The sequence below is a fragment of the Sinohyriopsis cumingii genome, chromosome 1 (genome assembly GCF_028554795.1).
Source record: "Sinohyriopsis cumingii isolate HCF-2022 chromosome 1, ASM2855479v2, whole genome shotgun sequence".
NCBI classification, from domain to species: Eukaryota; Metazoa; Mollusca; class Bivalvia; order Unionida; family Unionidae; genus Sinohyriopsis; species Sinohyriopsis cumingii.
In genome coordinates, this window is record NC_142961.1 from 5,727,647 (window position 1) to 5,746,761 (window position 19,115).

A 19,115-nucleotide genomic window follows, 5' to 3' on the forward strand; every position below is an offset into this window, starting at 1 on the left:
GTGTTACTGCTAAAATAACGATAACGTGTCAGAGTTTTAACTGATTTAGCCATTTAACATGTTCTCCCATCAAGATGCCTCCATATCAAAACGTGCTCTTCTGACCTTTCTTATTAACCAATCAGAATTGAGCACATGATACACAGAAATATGTAACGTATTGACAACTATATGAGTACAACATATTCGCCGAGAGTGACAACTGGGAATTTTACAGCCAAAAAAAATAATAATAAAATAATGCATTATGCTTGAAAAAAATGCACACAATTCTCATTTTTTGCGCAATTTTGCCAACATAGGATTAAAAATCTTGCAGGAAATCTTATAAGGAGGGGGATTTGCACGATCGCGCATCTTAGATGCAACCATGAGCTTGATCAAAACTGCAAAAGTAAAAGCATGATTTACATCACTAGGACTATACTTACTAAAGTTTCGTGTGTCAAGTTTTATCAGTGTGTGACGTGGGGTCAGAAATTCAAGGGCATTGCACAGGTATGTACATACACCTGACCTATCAAAGATACATATGTAATGACAGACTGTGTCTGAATATTTTCAGGTTTCTTTAAAAGTGCTGGGATAATAAAAGACTGTAGAACAAAACATGGTGCTTACTCCTCTGTTTCAAAAGGTACCGGTGAAGCACTAGGTGTTGGCAGACAGGAAGCTCCAGTAGTGTCTGAAATGTTAAACAAAATCACCAAGATATTTATTTGTGTATAATGCATATTATTAGCCACAAAAATTACAGACCCCGATCTGCAGTTGCAAAATGAGCCAGAGGAATAATCTTGACAAAAATAAAGAATGTCACAGAATAAGGCAAGAAATAACTTGGTTTCGCCTTAGAACAATTTGATCATTTTCGTCGTTCATGTGTACAACGTTACCTAGAGTGAATAATTGTTTTTCTAGGTAAGCAACTAAACTAACATGTACCTCGTCGTATAAGATTGCAGCAAGATTCACTAAAAGCACGGTAAGCATGGGTATTTTACCCTGACTAATACTCACTCGCCTGTGGATTTAAGGCAAGTTCCGTTTCTAACTGACACACTGGTTTATGGATCTTGTCAAGGAGTGAACGTTCTCCATTTGTGTTCTCCAGCCATAGGGGTTAAGTGTTACATTTGTATTTTATTTGATATGTGAAGCATGTTCAGTTTTTAATGTTGTATCATGAAATGATGCCTTTATTACTATGCAGATCTGAAACATTGTGAACTTTTGAATTACAAGTTGCTATTAGTTTAATTTAGTAGCACACATCTATAGATATTTATTCCGTACCTATTATTATGACCAGTTTGGTTTTACTGTAGCTGTTTAGGGCTGTCTGAAGCTGTTTAGAGCTATCTGAAGCTGTCTATAGCTGTCTGTACGGATGTCTATACATATGTCTGTGCGCATGGTGGATCCATAAAGGGAGGGTGTAGCCAAAACAAGTGGGCCAACCCAATCTAGGAGAACTGTGTGATGTCAGTGTGTATGTATGTGTGTGCAGGTATTTCAGGCTATCTGTCTGGCAGTCTGTGTGTCGATATGGAAGATGATGTAACCATCAGGCCATACGAAGACAAAACCACTAGTTTGTAAACTTGTGCACATGGTGGATCCATGAAGGGTGTGTACGGCTAATACAAGTGAGGGCCAACCCATGAATTCTGGAGAGCTGTGTGGTTTGTCAGTGGACACATTTTGCAAGTTTTACAAATATATATAAATCATATGGCTGTACAAATGACTGAGTCATGTTTGTTTCAACTGGTTGTTTCAATTGAGTACAAATGAGTCATTTTGTTTACATAAGATTATTTGAATCTACATTTTGATTACATGAGATTACGTGAATCTTACTTACATTCCAGTAGATTATTTGAATCTCACTTTCATTTGAATCATTTTAAGTTTTCCTATTTGTGAATGTTTGAATAGAGTATTTGAATGAGACGTATGTTTGGAGCATGAAAGAATCACTGTATTTGTTATGTATATATTATTTTTATTAATTCATTTTATATAAATTATCATCATTCATCGCATTGTGTTGTGTTGTCATTTGATCCAGGCATCCATTCAGGTCTATCTTGTTACAAAGAATTTTTTCTCATGGCAGCATTTCTTTTACTGACAAACTACTATACGTCCAGTAACTCATAAGTGGGTACGATTTGCATGCCTTTTAACTTTTTTAATTCCCCATTATTTGATTTCATACAAGAGGCATAAATAACATGATAATACAAGGCAGATCCACTTTCAATTGAACCTTAACAATACAAAAAACATTTCATTACGTTCTCAGAAATGCGTGCACATTGTTTGATAAAACTTAGTTTAATTAGTATTTATTCTTGAAGTTCTGCCACCAGTGGGCATTACCAATATTTTCTTGAATTAATATTTCATCTAATATTGCCATTTACATTGTACTGAATTCTTTTGTTGTTGTTGTTTTTGTATGGTTTAACGCCATTTTTCAGCACACAATAGGCTATACATGGCGGCCAGTATTAATGGTGGAGGAAGAACCCAGAAAACCCCAGAAAGAACCACCAACCCACGAGAAGCTACTGGCAAGCTTTCTCACATATCCACATTAGCCGAATCCGAGACTCGAACCCATGCAGACAGAGGTGAGATGGCAGTGATCCGTAATGGAGAGCGCTTTAGACCACTCGGCCACTCAGGGCCCCGAATTCTTTTGTAAAGAACATTTAATAAAATATATCATGTTTATTAAAAGGTGAAATATGCTGATTCAAATTTCCAGTCACAAGCCATCATTTTCTGACATTAATCAGGAGTCTATCATAGAATCAAGCAAAAGGCGTAGTAAGTGCATATGGAGATGCTTATATTCACCTAATCTCTCCAAATTTGAACTCAAACTTTAAAATTTGCACTCAGATGTTTGCTAAAGGATGAGCGAGAATTTTGCTATAACTTGCAATGAAATCAAAGCGTTAGTATTTCACTAATATAAGAATTTTTAAAACACTGAGCTCTGACATTGTTGCTTTTTTAAATAACTGTCATTCTTCTTTTGAAATAAAGAATCAGGTTTCATTCTTAATCTACATAAACACTAACCCCAAAAATCTGCTGGTGAACTAGACTTTCAAACTTACCAATGGTCAGCAGACTTTATAAATGTCATAATTTTTATATGTATAAAAAAATTTTAAAAAATCATGGTGTTTGTTTTTTGTAATAATATCATTATATATGGGTTTTTTATGTTATAGGTGTTGTCTAATGTTGTAAAGTGCTTAGAACTTCTAAAGATTAGGTGCTATACAAAATCCTTATTATTATTATTATTGTCTAATGTTGTAAAGTGCTTAGAGCTTCTAAAGATTAGGTGCTATACAAAATCCTTATTATCATTATTATTATTATTACTCCAAGATTGTTGTTTTCAATATTAGGTTCAAGTTTTGTGTATTTTGGTAAATTTCTGGGCACAGTATTTTGAAATTTAAGCATGAATCTGTAATCATACATTCCAGAACAGACTCTGTTTTAAGTTGGAAGTTATAATATAGATCCTGATATCCAGAGGTACATGACAGATGGAAAGCTAATGTAAGGGATTGCTGTATTTAAGTTGAATAAGTTAAAACAAACTTTGTTGTTTTAGTGAAGGATGACTGGAGAGTATTATCATATATCTGCCATTAATCTGTCCTATAATTACCTGCATTTTGAGAGTCTTGAGGCCCCTTTTCTCTCTTTGATCTGGCCCCGAATCGCCAAGCAACATCCTCTTGTTGGCACTTTCCACAAACCCACTTGCCTACACACAAACAAAACAGCTTTCAATTTTTGAGAATATTTCTGTACATTATAATGTGGTAGAATTCTGCAATATGATGCCATTAACAGCATATTCACAGTAAAATACCATATATACTCCAATTGCAAATGATAAAGACCCTGATCTGCTGTTGCACAATGTTCCAATAGATCAGGGTAAGTGTTCTTTGTTCTACTAATTAATCCTAACAAACTGCACAGACCCTGACCTGTCAATGAATTAAATGGAAGAATATCAAGGTCTGTGTAGTTTGCTGTTGGACTTATACATGAATATATATGATAAACGGCATTAAAATGAATACTGTCAAAATTTACCTAATTCACACCCTCAGCAAAACTAAATTTTATGTTTCTAAAATATGTATCCTTCAGCCTCCCTGTTTTGACTTCACAATGAAGTTTGAATTTTCCAGGTTGGTTGCTGAGGTTAGGGACTTTCCCAAAAACAAATTTAATGTTAGTTGAGTTGTGCATTTGTCTATTCACGCCTCATTGGTGTAAATATGGTTATACATGTATGTGTGATTCTAATAGTTTTCAAGTTATAAACCAGTGACTAAGTTTGTGGGGGTAGGGATGGGCCCTGGGGTAAGTGACACTTGCATGTATACATTTTTCTTTTCATGCCCAATTTGTGTACAGGGCAGATATCTCAATAGTTTCTATGTTATGACCTGGAGGGTAGGAAATAAGTTGTATTTTCATTATGTGTCTTTCATATGGTTGGTAATGTTCATATAATAAGTTCTGTATGAACTGGGCAATCTGGTATGGGTATATTTTCAAATGTGTAACTGAGGTATCATTATGGGAAATAATAATTGTAGGCCATGTCTTGGTTAGGTGTCATTATGGGAAATAATAAATGTAGGCCATGTCTTGGTGAGGTGTCATTATTGGAAATAATAAATGTAGGCCATGTCTTGGTTAGGTGTCATTATTGGAAATAATAAATGTAGGCCATGTCTTGGTGAGGTATCATTATGAGAAATAATAAATGTAGGCCATGTCTTGGTGAGGTGCTATGATTACATGGTCTTAATCTTAGTAATAGAAAAGAGCAAAAACCAACAAGTTTTGTAAAATTCAACAAATAATTTATTTCCCTAAAATACAGAGGGAAAAATTATGAAGAAATTACGTTATTGTGAATTAAATCAAAACAGTCACAAAGATTTTATTACAAGTCCAAATGTATTAAGTTCAAACTGAATTCCATTGGTATTCCAAATAAGTTCTAATATTGAAAGTGTTGATGTGCCTGTAGTCTTGAATGTGATTATGTGAAAATGGCCTGTGTCACAATAATATAATCCAAAAATTTTCTTGTCTGCAAGAATATTACTGATGAGCACTTTGTATATCCAGTTAATAATAATTTGAATAAATAATTTCACCCAAATGAAAATCTGAATACACCAATAAGATTGATTCTGCTTCAAGTTGATAGGGCAATAATGAGTAATTTCTCAAGTAAACAACATTATATACAAAGCTCAGAAATAAAGACAGAACCAGGACAAGGGTCAAAAGTTCATTTCTAGAATATTCTCAGTTGTCAACAAGACAAGGTCTATACTAAAAGTATTATAACGGACATGGCCAACATGAGGTATACCAGGTTTTTCCATGGGGAATTCAAATGTCCCAGACGCAGATAAGATAAACATGTTTGCCTCCATTAATAATAATCCTAATATTTAATCTATACCCACAGAGAAATATTAGCTAAGTAATATGTTGTTTACAAAATTAATGTCCCTAGTCAGGTGCACAGTAAACTTGACTTTGGACAAAGTCAAGCACAAAATAAAAATATACATAACATATAAGCATTAACAAGGATTTTGGATATCTTTTTACAAACTGTCAAGGAATGGCTAAATTTGTAATTTATGTGTAATGTCAATGCACAAGTGATTAAATATGCAAGGAATATTCAAATTTGGTGACGTCATCAAAATGGACTGTTTAACACATTAACCCTTGGTGGTTTTTGTCATTTTCGCCTGAACATCGAGTAGGAAACACATTTTGTGGGCTATTTCTGAATACATCCTAATAAGTCAACTTCCAAGTGATTTTTTATCAGCCTAATGCCTAGCTGTATTAGAAACATCATTTTTCATTGGCTATTTTGCTCTCCCATGAGCAGAAGGGTAAAAGTTGGAGTTCTTTGTTTTTTAACGGATCCATCATTTTCGTATCAAGACCACTCTTTATTATTAATGCCCATCTTATCCTACTTTTTGCAAAGGTTCTTCTGTCTGTGTGCAGTTCAAACAGGTCTGCCTTAGATCTGAGGCCAAAAAGTCTAAAATCCGGAAACAAAATCAGATTCCGACCATGGGCAAATTTTGGGTGGAAAAAACTCGGGTCAAAAATTAGGTTTTTCCCTCTGTATTTTGTAGTGCAACCAGAACTTCCAGATTTTTTGGTATCATTGTAGAGCTACATCTGCCTACCTTTCTATAATACCAACCACTTTAGTGTATCATTCATGACCTTGACACTACAGAGCTCAGCAGCAGAGCTACTACCTCCTGCCACGTAAACGAGGCACCAGGGGTTAATGAGTTAAGAAAAGTCAACAAATAATACAAATTAAATATACATAACAGTGGCCATCTTGTACTTGTTCTGCTTTGGGTATTGTCTTGTTCTGTCTTGTCTGTGATAACATGACCATCCCATTCTTTTTCTGTCTTGAGTATTGATAGTCAAAGGCAAGTTGATGATAACATGGCCATCTCATACTTTTCCTGTCTTGTGTGTTGGTAACCACACAGGTGGGTCTATGATAACATGGCCATCCCATACTTTTCCTGTCTTGTGTGTTGGTAACCACACAGGTGGGTCTATGATAACATGGCCATCCCATACTTTTCCTGTCTTGTGTGTTGGTAGCCACATTGGTGGGTCTATGATAACATGGCCATCTCATACTTTTCCTGTCTTGTGTGTTGGTAACCACACAGGTGGGTCTATGATAACATGGCCATCCCATACTTTTCCTGTCTTGTGTGTTGGTAGCCACATTGGTGGGTCTATGATAACATGGCCATCCCATACTTGTCCTGTCTTGTGTTTTGGTAACCACACAGGTGGGTCTATGATAACATGGCCATCCCATACTTTTCCTGTCTTGTGTGTTGGTAACCACACAGGTGGGTCTATGATAACATGACCATTCCATACTTGTCCTGTCTTGTGTGTTGGTAGCCACAGGTGGGTCTATGATAACATGGCCATCCCATACTTTTCCTGTCTTGTGTGTTGGTAGCCACAGGTGGGTCTATGATAACATGACCATTCCATACTTGTCATGTCTTATGTGTTGGTAGCCACAGGTGGGTCTATGAAAACATGGCCATCCCATACTTGTCCTGTCTTATGCATTGGTAGCCACAGGTGGGTCTATGATTACATGGCCATCCCAAACTTGTCCTGTCTTGTGTGTTGGTAGCCACAGGTGGGTCGATGATAACATGGCCATTCCATACTATTTCTGTCTTATGTGTTGGTAGCCACAGGTGGATCTATGATAACATGGCCATCCCATACTTGTCCTGTCTTATGTATTGGTAGCCACAGGTGGGTCTATGATAACATGGCCATCCCATACTTGTCCTGTCTTATGTATTGGTAGCCACAGGTGGGTCTATGATAACATGGCCATCCCATACTTGTCCTGTCATATGCACTGGTAACCACAGTTGAGTCTATGATAACATGACCATCCCATACTTGTCCTGTCATATGCACTGGTAACCACAGTTGAGTCTATGATAACATGGCCATCCCATACTTGTCCTGTCTTGTGTGTTGGTAGCCACAGGTGGGTCGATGATAACATGGCCATTCCATACTTTTTCTGTCTTATGTGTTGGTAGCTACAGGTGGGTCTATGAAAACATGGCCATCCCATACTTGTCCTGTCTTATGTATTGGTAGCCACAGGTGGGTCTATGATTACATGGCCATCCCATACTTATCCATTCTTGTGTGTTGGTAGCCACAAGTGGGTCTATGATAACATGGCCATTCCATACTTGTTCTGTCTTATGTGTTGGTAGCCACAGGTGGGTCTATGAAAAAATGGCCATTCCATACTTGTTCTGTCTTGTCCATGATAACATGATATTCACATACTTATTCTGTCTTGTGTATTGGTTGTCCAAGGTATGTCTGTGCTATCATGGCCATTCCATACTTGTTCTGTCTTGAACTGGTAACCCCAGGTGGGTAACATGGCTATCCCATACATAACATTCCTTTGCTTTTGATTTCACAGGCAAAGGCTGATAATGTGTAGGACATTTGACAGGACTTTTTTATTATCCTGACAAAACTGGCATTTAAAACCATTGATCACCTGGACCACTTTTGATTTCCACTAAGCAACAGAAACCAGAGCATGTATGACATGCAAGGTGCGCCATAGTTTAAGTAGTGATTGAATAAAATGCCTTTGCAAATTACTAGTAGGTTACATCTTACTTTAGGCTCCTTACATGGTCCAGAATGGGCATAAACAAAACAATTACTGAATGTTCAGATCACATGTGAAATTTTAATATTTGAAGCCAGTTGATATGCCATAATTATAAGCAAATAAGCTTGAATGGACCAAGTCATGACCCCTCAGTAAAAACATTTTATTCAAACTGAAATCTTCATCCATAATAATACTGACCGATAAAAAATCTGCATATGTAGCAAGACCATTGCATCTAGATAACAGAGGTTACTCAAAACATTATGTAAAATTATATAATGGAGAGACCTGATTCAAAAAAAAAGTTTTTACATTTAGGTCTAGATTGAGAAATATGATTGGTCTTTTTTTATTCATCATTAAATTTCATCCAATCAGATCATTGGATTCTATACGTATATGTAAAATGTTTAATTAGTGGTGGGTTTTGTTTTGCTTTATGAACAATAATGTGTAAATTAAAAATCCAATGCTCCAATGTAACTTCTTGTACTGAATTATCAACATATGTGCTAAAACTAGTTAAGAGACTTTGAATCAAGTTGGTGTTATGTGTGACCAATTCTAGAATATGGCAAACATCACTTAGTGTCAAAGTATCTTGATGGAACAACATTATTTAAAATGAAAAGATTTCTGTGTCAAAATGTTTGAAAAAAAAGCTACAAATGGCAATTATTTTTCAGAAAATCTATTGAGGAATGTGCCGAAAATATTGATGAGCCATATAAAAATGATGTCCAACCAATACGATTACTGATGAGTCCAAATTTAATCCAAGCATATCCACAACAAATAAATCAACAATTAAATCATCCCTAATCCATCTAAACTTGGAAAATGGATTTAGATAAATTTTGACAATTCTGGTATCAACCTTACTTTAGGATTGATATCACAGAAAGAACACTGCAAAATAAATTGTTTCCTTCCAGAAAACAAAACTGAAAGCACTTTTCCCCCCTAACTTTTACCAATAAACTAAGATAAACAAAATGTACCTGTATGTACTATTTCACCTGACTAAATTGTCAGGTATTTTGTATGCTTATTTGTTCTTTCTAGCATGTTGAAGGTTAGAAAATATATTTACCTCCTTAAAAATGAGAGGGTGTGCTAATATAATGGAATGTACATTTTCCTTTACCTTTTAATAATTTAATTTTTTATAGTCCTTGATAGATATATTATTATATATACTGATTATAGATATAGCATTAGTTGTTTCATAATTAAAAATTTCCACAGAATCACTATTTCATTATTATTGTGAGTCACTTACATAATATCTCCACTGAGCAAGTTATATGTTCAACTTCATATACCACATTCACACACTTATGAAGGGGAGGTAATGTCTGCTCCATCTTCAGTGTGGTTAACACTTTTAAACACAAACATTTGTAAAATATGCAATACAATGTAATAATCACAATGAAATTGTGATTGTCAGACTTATATAATTAGGTGTCATGAGCAACCTTAATTTTGGACAGTTAAGATTAGGTCCAGACTTAATTTCTGATTAGGTACAGACTTAATTTCCGATTAGGTACACTCTCAATTTTAGATTAGGTACAGACTTAATTTCGCTTGCGAAATCAAGTCCTGATTTTGTTACAGGATGTCAGATGCACTTTTTTGGAGCTAAGTACATACTTTCTTTGCACATATTTAGTCCTAAGTTCAAGTTTGGATCACAGGGTAAGTGTCAATCTCCATGTATTATTCTTTATTTAGAGTTCTTTAGTTCCACCACCTTAATGACACATACATTTATACTCTATGCTGACCATGGAACTCAACTGCTACATTATATATTGGATTGGCACAAGGTTTTATGGAAGTGATGTACAATAAATTCTCTGAAAAAAACATTAAATACTGTATATTCTTGCTTATAAGTCAATTACAATTGCAAACTGCACAGGCACAGATCAGCTGTTGAATAATACACCAGCAGGTCTGGGTCTGTCCAGTTCATCAGGAGTAACAAACAATACAGACCTTGATCTGCAGGTGCATTACGTGATGGCAGATCAGGATCTATACTGTTTATAGTCTGACTGATAAATGAGTATACACTGTATCAATCCTTGTATTATTTACCTGTTGGTTTTTCTGACACTGGGGGATCATGACAGTTCATATGATATCCTTTGTCACAGGCATCACAGAACAACATACAATCCTGAAAAATAATCAGATACATACATAAAAGTATAGGAACATATAAAAACCAATCAGGTCTTTACAACATTGTAGGTTACAATATTAATGGTAATGTTCAGCAGATTGACATGTAAGATAATTTTTAAGACTTTAATAAGGTGAAACCAGCTACTAATACCTAACCTGGTTTAACTTTGTGCCAGTACTGTATATACATGCTTATAAGTCAAGTCAAACTGCAAACTATAAAGACCCAGATCTACTGTATGATAATGAGTCTGCCTATCAGGGTCTATATTGTTTGTTCTACTCAATACTCCTAACAAACTGCACAGACCCAAAATGGCAAATCTGGGTCTGTGCAGTTTGCAGTTGGACTCGTCTAGTGTCTCATAAGTGAGTACAGATGGCATACTTGATCCAATATCACTTTAAACAAACACCTTGCACAGTTTCATTCCTTCTGGACATAATATGTAAGTAACTAGTTGTGTAATCTGCTGCCTTTCATTTTTCATGGATCTTTGCAAAAATCAAGTGAATTTCACTTCAAACATTCAGAATAGAGTTATACAAACAAACAGTCCCTCAAAAAGTGTTGTGATATCTGCTTCCTTTCATTTTTCATGGATCTTTGCTAAAATCAAGTGAATTTCACTTCAAACATTCAGAATAGAGTTATACAAACAAACATTCCCTCAAAAAGTGTTGTGACATCTGCTTCCTTTCATTTTTCATGGATCTTTGCTAAAATCAAGTGAATTTCACTTCAAACATTCAGAATAGAGTTATACAAACAAACAGTCCCTCAAAAAGTGTTGTGATATCTGCTTCCTTTCATTTTTCATGGATCTTTGCTAAAATCAAGTGAATTTCACTTCAAACATTCAGAATAGAGTTATACAAACAAACAGTCCCTCAAAGAGATTGTTGCTCTTCTGATCAATACCCCATGTCAAAATGGCTTTCCATTTAAGAAGAATGGCAATAATAACATTTTCAAGCTGGCCACCATAGTGACCATATTGGATATTGGATCAGCACCATTTTAATTTAGGACCAACAAGACATTATATGAAGTCATCTGGTGAATGCCCATGTAAATAAGACTTTTTGTTCAGGAGTACTGATAACAATATTTTCATGATGGCTCTTGTGGAGGCCATATTGGACCTCAGGTCAGAACCATGTTAATTTAGGACCAACAAGACATTATATGAAGTCATCTGGTGAAAGCCCATGTAAATAAGACTTTTTGTTCAGGAGTACTGATAGTAATTTCATGATGGCTCCTGTGGTGGCCATATTGGACCTCAGGTCAGCACCATTTTCATTTAGGCCCATCTTGACATCATACGATGTCTTTGAGCGAAACCCCTATGTTGATATGAGGATCCATTATAGAGAAGAATCAATAATATGACTTTAGAGATGACCACTGTGGCAACCATAATAGATGTATGAGTGGCAACCATACTGGATGTATGAGTGGCACATTTTTATTGATGACCAACTAGACATTGTAAAAAGTCTTCTAGTGAATACTCCATGTCAATAGGTCTTTATTTTCTGAAGAAGTAGCAATAACAATATTTTCATGATGGCTGCCATGGTGGCTTATTTCAGATGTCAGATTAACACCATTTTTGTTAAGGACCAACAAGACATCATAAGAAATCATTTAGCAAATATCCCATGTTGATATTGCAACCCAATCAAGAGGAGCAGCAATAACAAAATTTTCAAGATGCAACTGTGGCAACCATATTGGATTTTAAAAGTGGCAGCATGTTCTTTTAGAATCAAGGATGAAGGATTGTGTGTAAAGTTTTGAGGCAATCCTCCAAGTAGCTTTGGAGAAGCAATAATAAGAAACTAACAAATGGACAATGAATCATCCCTTAAACTCTTCTGGTCTATGACCACTAGAGCTAAACATGACAATTGTACTTTTAATAAATATTCACTTGTACAGTACTTGCATACCAAGTACAACAACCACAAATGTGGCTTAATGGGTCCTATGATTGCTAACCTGAATGACATCAGCATAAAATAAAGAAAAAAACCTGGGTCAGTAAAATGATTTATGTTTCTTTCCATGCTGTGGACTGCCATAAGCTATAAAACAATGGTTTCATGCTTTCTTTAGTTTTTGTATCTTCATCTATATATTAGCATAGTTTGCCTCTATGCCAGGATACTTTCTGTCAAAGTTGACACAATTTTATTCAGGGTATCTTTAGACAAAGTTTAAATGATTTTGTTTCCCCATTTACTAACAGCAACCATATCTGATGCCTTTTTTGTTTAAATCTGAAATGGTCTTCAAGCAACGATGCTTTCTGTCAAATTTGGTAAGTGGTTTTGTGAAGTCATGTTCCATATATAGTAACAGTAGCCATATTTTATCACTGATATATATTACTTGCAAGAAATTTAGAGGCTTTTATGTCAAGATGCTTTCTATCAAAGTTGGTCAAATTCAGTAAAGTGGTTTGTAAGAAGGAACCATTTAAAGATGTGCGAGGTTTTTTGAAGTAATGACTGCCATATTGGATGATAGACCAGTATTCACTGATCAATTATGAAAGGCCTTGATGCCAGAGTGATCCCTGCAAAATTATGTCTAAAATGGTCAAGCAGTTTTTGCAAAGAAGTTGTAAATAACAATATGAATGGATAATAGACAGGTGACAATGCATGAAAGATGAAGTTCTATTATACCATAAGCTCCTTATGGTCAGGTAAGAAGACAAGACATTATGGTCAAGGTCTTAGTTTAGGCTCATCTTTATCTACGATTTTATAAAAAGAAAGGAAATTCAAATTTCTTTGATACCTGTCAGTAAAGTACACCAAGGACTACAATCTATCCCCAGTTATGGACATTATCCGCTGTCGCACCTTAACTTGCAATTGTGAACACATAGCAGTCAATCATCTTCACAATGGACAGGACATTGTATTATTGTTTCTAATCCCAGTCAATAACTTAGTTTAAATCATTTTCTTTTTTTATTGAATAGACTGGCACGTCAATTAAATGAAATTATCGGATTGCATGATTAAGTCTCTTTTCCTCAGCAAATGATAAGTATATCAAACTGATCTGTCTTTTGTATGTAGGTACAAGTAAATCAGCATGTACAAAAAAAGACAATGTTTTACCCGAGTTAACAAATAATACCATTATCCCTGAAAAATTAAAACCTCCCTATACCTGCAATTGTTCAAACTATATCTTGCCCTAACTGAAAACCCCAAATAATTTATCAAAAATTTACTAGACTTACGTCAATGAAAATAGACCCCTACCATATACAGAAACTCACTTATAAGTTGAGTCCAACTGCAAACTGCACAGATCCAGATCTCCTGTCACATGATAAGCTTGCAGATCTGGGTCAATGTAGTTTGACAGTAGTAATCAGTAGAACAAACAACACAGAGTTATTATCTGCAGGTGCATTATTAACAAGTAACTCACCTGCCTTACAGAACTGAACAGTTAAGCTGGTTTATATAGTATTGTAAGAATACATCCTATGTCAATGTTCTCCCAAACTTTAAGGACCAACAAGACATCATAAGAAATCATTTAGCAAATATCCCATGTTGATATTGTAGTTTGACAGCAGTAATCAGTAGAACAAACAACACAGACCTGGATCTGCAGGTGCATTATGCTATGGTAGATCAGGATTTTTTTGTTGTCTGCAGTTTGACTCGACTTATAAGTGAGCAAAAACAGTACATGTATATGGTCATAAACAAATCTGAAGTTATTAACAAGTAACTCACCTGCCTTACAGAACTGAACAGTTAAGCTGGTTTATATAGTAATGTAAGAATACATCCTATGTCAATGTTCTCCCAAACTTTACATGATGCTATCATTATTTACAACATCCTGATACAAATTCATTCTCAAGAGAAAGGCACAATATTCTCTTCCTCATAATCAAAGTCATCCAGGATCTTGACAATAATAAACCCAAAAGACAACAAATATGGCTTCATGAGTGGTAACAAGGTCACCTCCTTAATAAGCATTTTATATAAAAACTTTGGTTTTCAAAATCTTAATAAACTCAGCCAATTCATTATAAGCTCAAGTCATAAATATACATGAGTCTTGCTCATTTTTTAAACAGTTCATGATCTTGACAATATAATATTAAATATTTCAAGACATAAAAGTCAGATCTCAAATGTCACTTAAAAAGTTTGAAGAAAATTACTCAATCAAATCCAGATTACATCTTTAGCAAGAGCAGATCTAATTACTGAAACCATCCATCATCTTCATGATAAAAAGTCAATATTTCAATGATACATGATCTTCATGATACAAGTCAATATTTCAATGATACATGATCTTCATGATACAAGTCAGTATTTCAATGATACATGATCTTCATGATACAAGTCAGTATTTCAATGATACATGATCTTCATGATACAAGTCAGTATTTCAATGATACATGATCTTCATGATACAAGTCAATATTTCAAAGATACATGATCTTCATGATACAAGTCAATATTTCAATGATACATGATCTTCATGATACAAGTCAGTATTTCGATGATACATGACCTTCATGATACAAGTCAATATTTCAATGATACATGATCTTCATGATACAAGTCAATATTTCAAGATTATATCAATATAGAACCAGACATATGACCTCCAGAATGGCAACAAACTCAGCCAATCAGATACAAGACCAGTTCATTAATGTGTTGATATTGCTTATTATTGTACTTTGATACTATATTGTTGATATACTCTAAGTGTGATGAAAATTTTCTGGGTACCAGAGTGGAATGATGGTCAGCTATGGCCAATAAGAATATGTATCCTTCCAGTCAGCCATTTGCCACTGTTTCTCATTACCATCTTTAGCACTTTTTTCCCCCATGGTAAAAGTAAAATTACCATTTTTTAAAATCACATTAAACATGTTGTTGTTGTAGGGTTCAACGCCATTTTTCAGCACACGATAGGCTATACATGGCGGCCAGTATTAATGGTCGAGGAAGAACCTGGGAAAACCCCAGAAAGAACCACCAACCCACAAGAAGCTACTGGCAAGCTTTCTCACGTACCCACATTGGCTGAATCCGAGACTCGAACCCATGCAGACAGAGGTGAGATGGTAGTGTCTATATTAATAAACAAAGGGCAATAACTCTTGCCTGTAACCTCCCCTTGATAACACTGTTTTTAGATGAGGAAGATACGAATATGTTCCCAAATCTCATTATGTTAAGACAATAAGTAATAGGAGGAGGGGATGCTGAGTATCTGAACTCCACCTCAGGTATCCTTCTAGGGAAGAATGGCTGAATTTCCCCATGCAAATTAAAACCCGTTCTTCTAACTACATAAGCAACACAGCCTGGGGTCACATGACCTGTGACCCTCACATACGGTTAAGAAGATGATTATTGAAATCTTCTTACCTACAAAATTTCACCAGTGAATTCAATGAAGATAACAGGCTGTTTTGATTGATCCAGTTGGATATGGTGGCCATTTATGCTGACACGACTGGACCCACTAGATTCTAGGCTGCCTCTGCGATGCAAAATCTCTGAAATGGAGGCTCAAAAAGGTTGAATCTGCTTGCCAGGCAACAACTTCTATTATATCTTGGGTTGGAATGTTGCATTCGGATGCGAGACTTGCAGAGATTGCTTGAAGCTTCTGAGCATTAATCTACATGAGGCAACTCTGATCTGGTGAGATGTCTGAGCACCAAGCGTACAACCCAGTTCAGCCACAAAGAAAGGGCTTGAAGTGTAATATCCTGAGTTCCAGCTCACACCAGAAGGAAGAAGCATTTGACACGACTTGTCTCTGTGAGCTTCAAGTTAGTGCTTGAGCACATGGCTACTATTCTCATCCTGGCTAGGGACAAATGAAGTTATTTCAGGTCGACATAAAGGCAGCTCTCTTATCCTGCATGCTGAAGTCAAGAAACTTGACCTGTATGATAGTGACTTTAGCAAAGTGTAGGCTAGTGGTTCGAATGTGTTCAAATCAAGCGATGTTAAAATCCAGGAATGGTTCCATTTGGGCACAAAGTGAGGGATATTTGTCGATGGAGACTATTATTGTCTAAAAGAGCCAATAGGTCTCTATCCAACACAAAAAACATGTTTGCCAAGATGCAGGAATGTGTCCACTATCATGGGGCGGTATACTTTGGAAGCGATTGGGGCCCAATTGTTCCTCCTCAAAGAGCCTGAGAAAAGTTGGCCAGTTGAGGGATTGAGGCATGCAGAGGAATTATGTTGGTATGGCACCAGTCTCTAAAAACAAGCTACTTTCACACATGAGCCTTTAGAGCCTTCTTAGAGTCTTCTTACTCAGGAGATTCTCTCCACAATCGAAAGTTTAAATTATCTTGCAAGACTATCCTGGTAAGAGCCGAGTAAGTAGAAGAGATTGGTTGGGGCAAGGAAGGACCCCCTGTGACAGTGGATGATAGAGAAGATTCAGGTAAATGGAATCTTCCCAGGAATATCTATCACTAGAAAAGAGTAGATCAGTGACCCAGGATTTGTCCCATCAGAGAGGGGCTATCAAAATCATCTTATCATTTTGACCCAGTAAGTTCTGAATTATTTTCAGTATCAGCACCGTGGGATGGAAAGCAAAATTAGCACAACCACCCCAAATGATTGACAGTGCATCCACAGCCTAAGCTTTTGAGTCTGCAGCTGAAGAGATGAAGGTGGGTAGCTTGTGAGGTCGATCATCGGACACCCCCAGAGTGCACAAATCAGAGTGAAGACTGATTGATGGAGAGACCATTCCGTGTGAAGGACATGATGGCCTCTGGATTGATTCATGGCCAAAACACTGATGCTGTTTGATTTGTATGTTGATATAGAGATTGTTGCACCCACATTGCAAATGCCAAATCAGAACACACAGGTTGAGTGATTTGGTGCCTCTTTGTTTGAGGAGATAGGACACCACCACAGAGTTGTCAGACCTAATGAGGACAATTATCACCTCAGAGTTTATCTTTTCAGAAATGAAAGGTGACAGCCTTAATTTCTAAGATGTTGATGTGTTGAAGGTGGTTTCCCTGGCTCCCAGGTGTTGCTGATGGTAGTATAGGTCGGCAACAGGTGGACACCCCAACTCAGTGCACCGGCAGTGGTAAATACTGTTATTTCTGCTTTGGGTTTCCACTGGTCAGACAAACTGGATTCCTCACTGACTTGGGAATGATTGAATCTCAGGCATGATCATGACTGATCAAGGCAATATAAAATGAGGCATCACTGAACTGGCAAGGTCCCCATAAAGAGACAGTCAAGCGGGATCAAGTCTGCTGCCATGACACCAAACAACCCACAAACTAGAGCAGAAACTGGTAATGTGTTGAAATTACTAGTTCACTAAACATAGTCATAACAGCAGTGTCATACCAGAAACCTATGGCTCTGTTATAAGTCAAAACTTGGTTAATAATAAAACCATAATTCTATCAGAACAGTGAGAATTACAAATAAACTAAGCATAATTATCAAGCAGTACTTCAGAACTTTGCTATTAATAGCTCCATAATGGATGGAGTAAGCGAATAAAGCCAAAGGTACACTATCTTAGAATGACCTTGTATAAGGTCAATGATAGTGTAGCAGAATGGTGGTCTTACAAGACAAAGTCCTGAAAAGTGAGAAATTACTTAAATATTGGCAGAAATTGTAAAATAATGCATATAACCTGCCATAAATCGATAAATCTACACAATAAATCCAAAATGAATTTTGGATGGGCCTATAGGAACACAAAAACAGCTGAACTGTCAGGGAATAACTGTATGGCATGTACTCGGTACAGCAGCAAAACTAAAAACTAGCAACACCTGGTGTTATCAAAGTGTGGTAATGGGCAAGAGCTACTGTCCTTTGTCTAATTAACTTAGACAGAATAAGATCATTTTTGTCTTTTAGTAGGAATGGATTCACGAGGTAGCAGGTTAATATTCCTAACGTAATGAGATTGGGGAACATATTCAAAGGAGAAACATTGTCAGAAGAATTGCATGCTATGGAAAAGATGAAAGTTGACAAATACATGTAGGCAGATTCATCAAACAACAGACAGTGTTCATGTTTTATGAACCAGCATGGTTTCTGACACATGTAGTGAAAGAAGATCAGACAAAAGCTACCAATAGACTTCCAAGAAAAAAAATCATTTCAGAAGGTTATCATGGAACACAGAAAGGACTGCTCATTCAACTAATGCAAGTCAAGAATATTTCAACATATAAAATAATTCTCACACATTCATTTTCATTAGGTTTGATTTTTGTAACGTGTTTTGCCTAAATAAATGCATCTAGAACCTACTGGGCACATATTGTGGTGTTGTCTTGTACTTATGCTAGACTTATGTGCACTTTTTGATGTTGTTACCTATTCAGTTGGGGGGTCGGCTTATGCGCAAATGAACTTATACTTGACTACAGTATTATTATTGTTGTAAATGTAACAATACCAAAGGGACTCTAAATTTGTATTGTTGAAGCAAAATATTGTTATTAGAGGCAGGAGGGGACTATGCAACAGGACATGAATC

General features: G+C 36.1%; 1 protein-coding gene across 2 annotated transcripts in view; it reads right to left on the reverse strand.

The window, feature by feature from the left end:
- LOC149806353 (histone acetyltransferase KAT6B-like) overlaps positions 1-19,115 on the reverse strand; it is a 55,170-nt gene that overhangs the window by 23,384 nt on the left and 12,671 nt on the right. For both annotated transcript variants that reach the window (XR_016420070.1, XM_089951918.1), the window contains exons 4-6: positions 10,436-10,517; positions 3,707-3,805; positions 622-685 (exon numbers count right to left, since the gene is read on the reverse strand). Coding sequence is in view for 1 of the 2 variants with exons in the window: in XM_089951918.1 (XP_089808044.1) it covers positions 622-685; positions 3,707-3,805; positions 10,436-10,517 (245 nt within the window). In the remaining variant the exon portion in view is untranslated. The remainder of the gene's footprint in view (positions 1-621; positions 686-3,706; positions 3,806-10,435; positions 10,518-19,115) is intronic.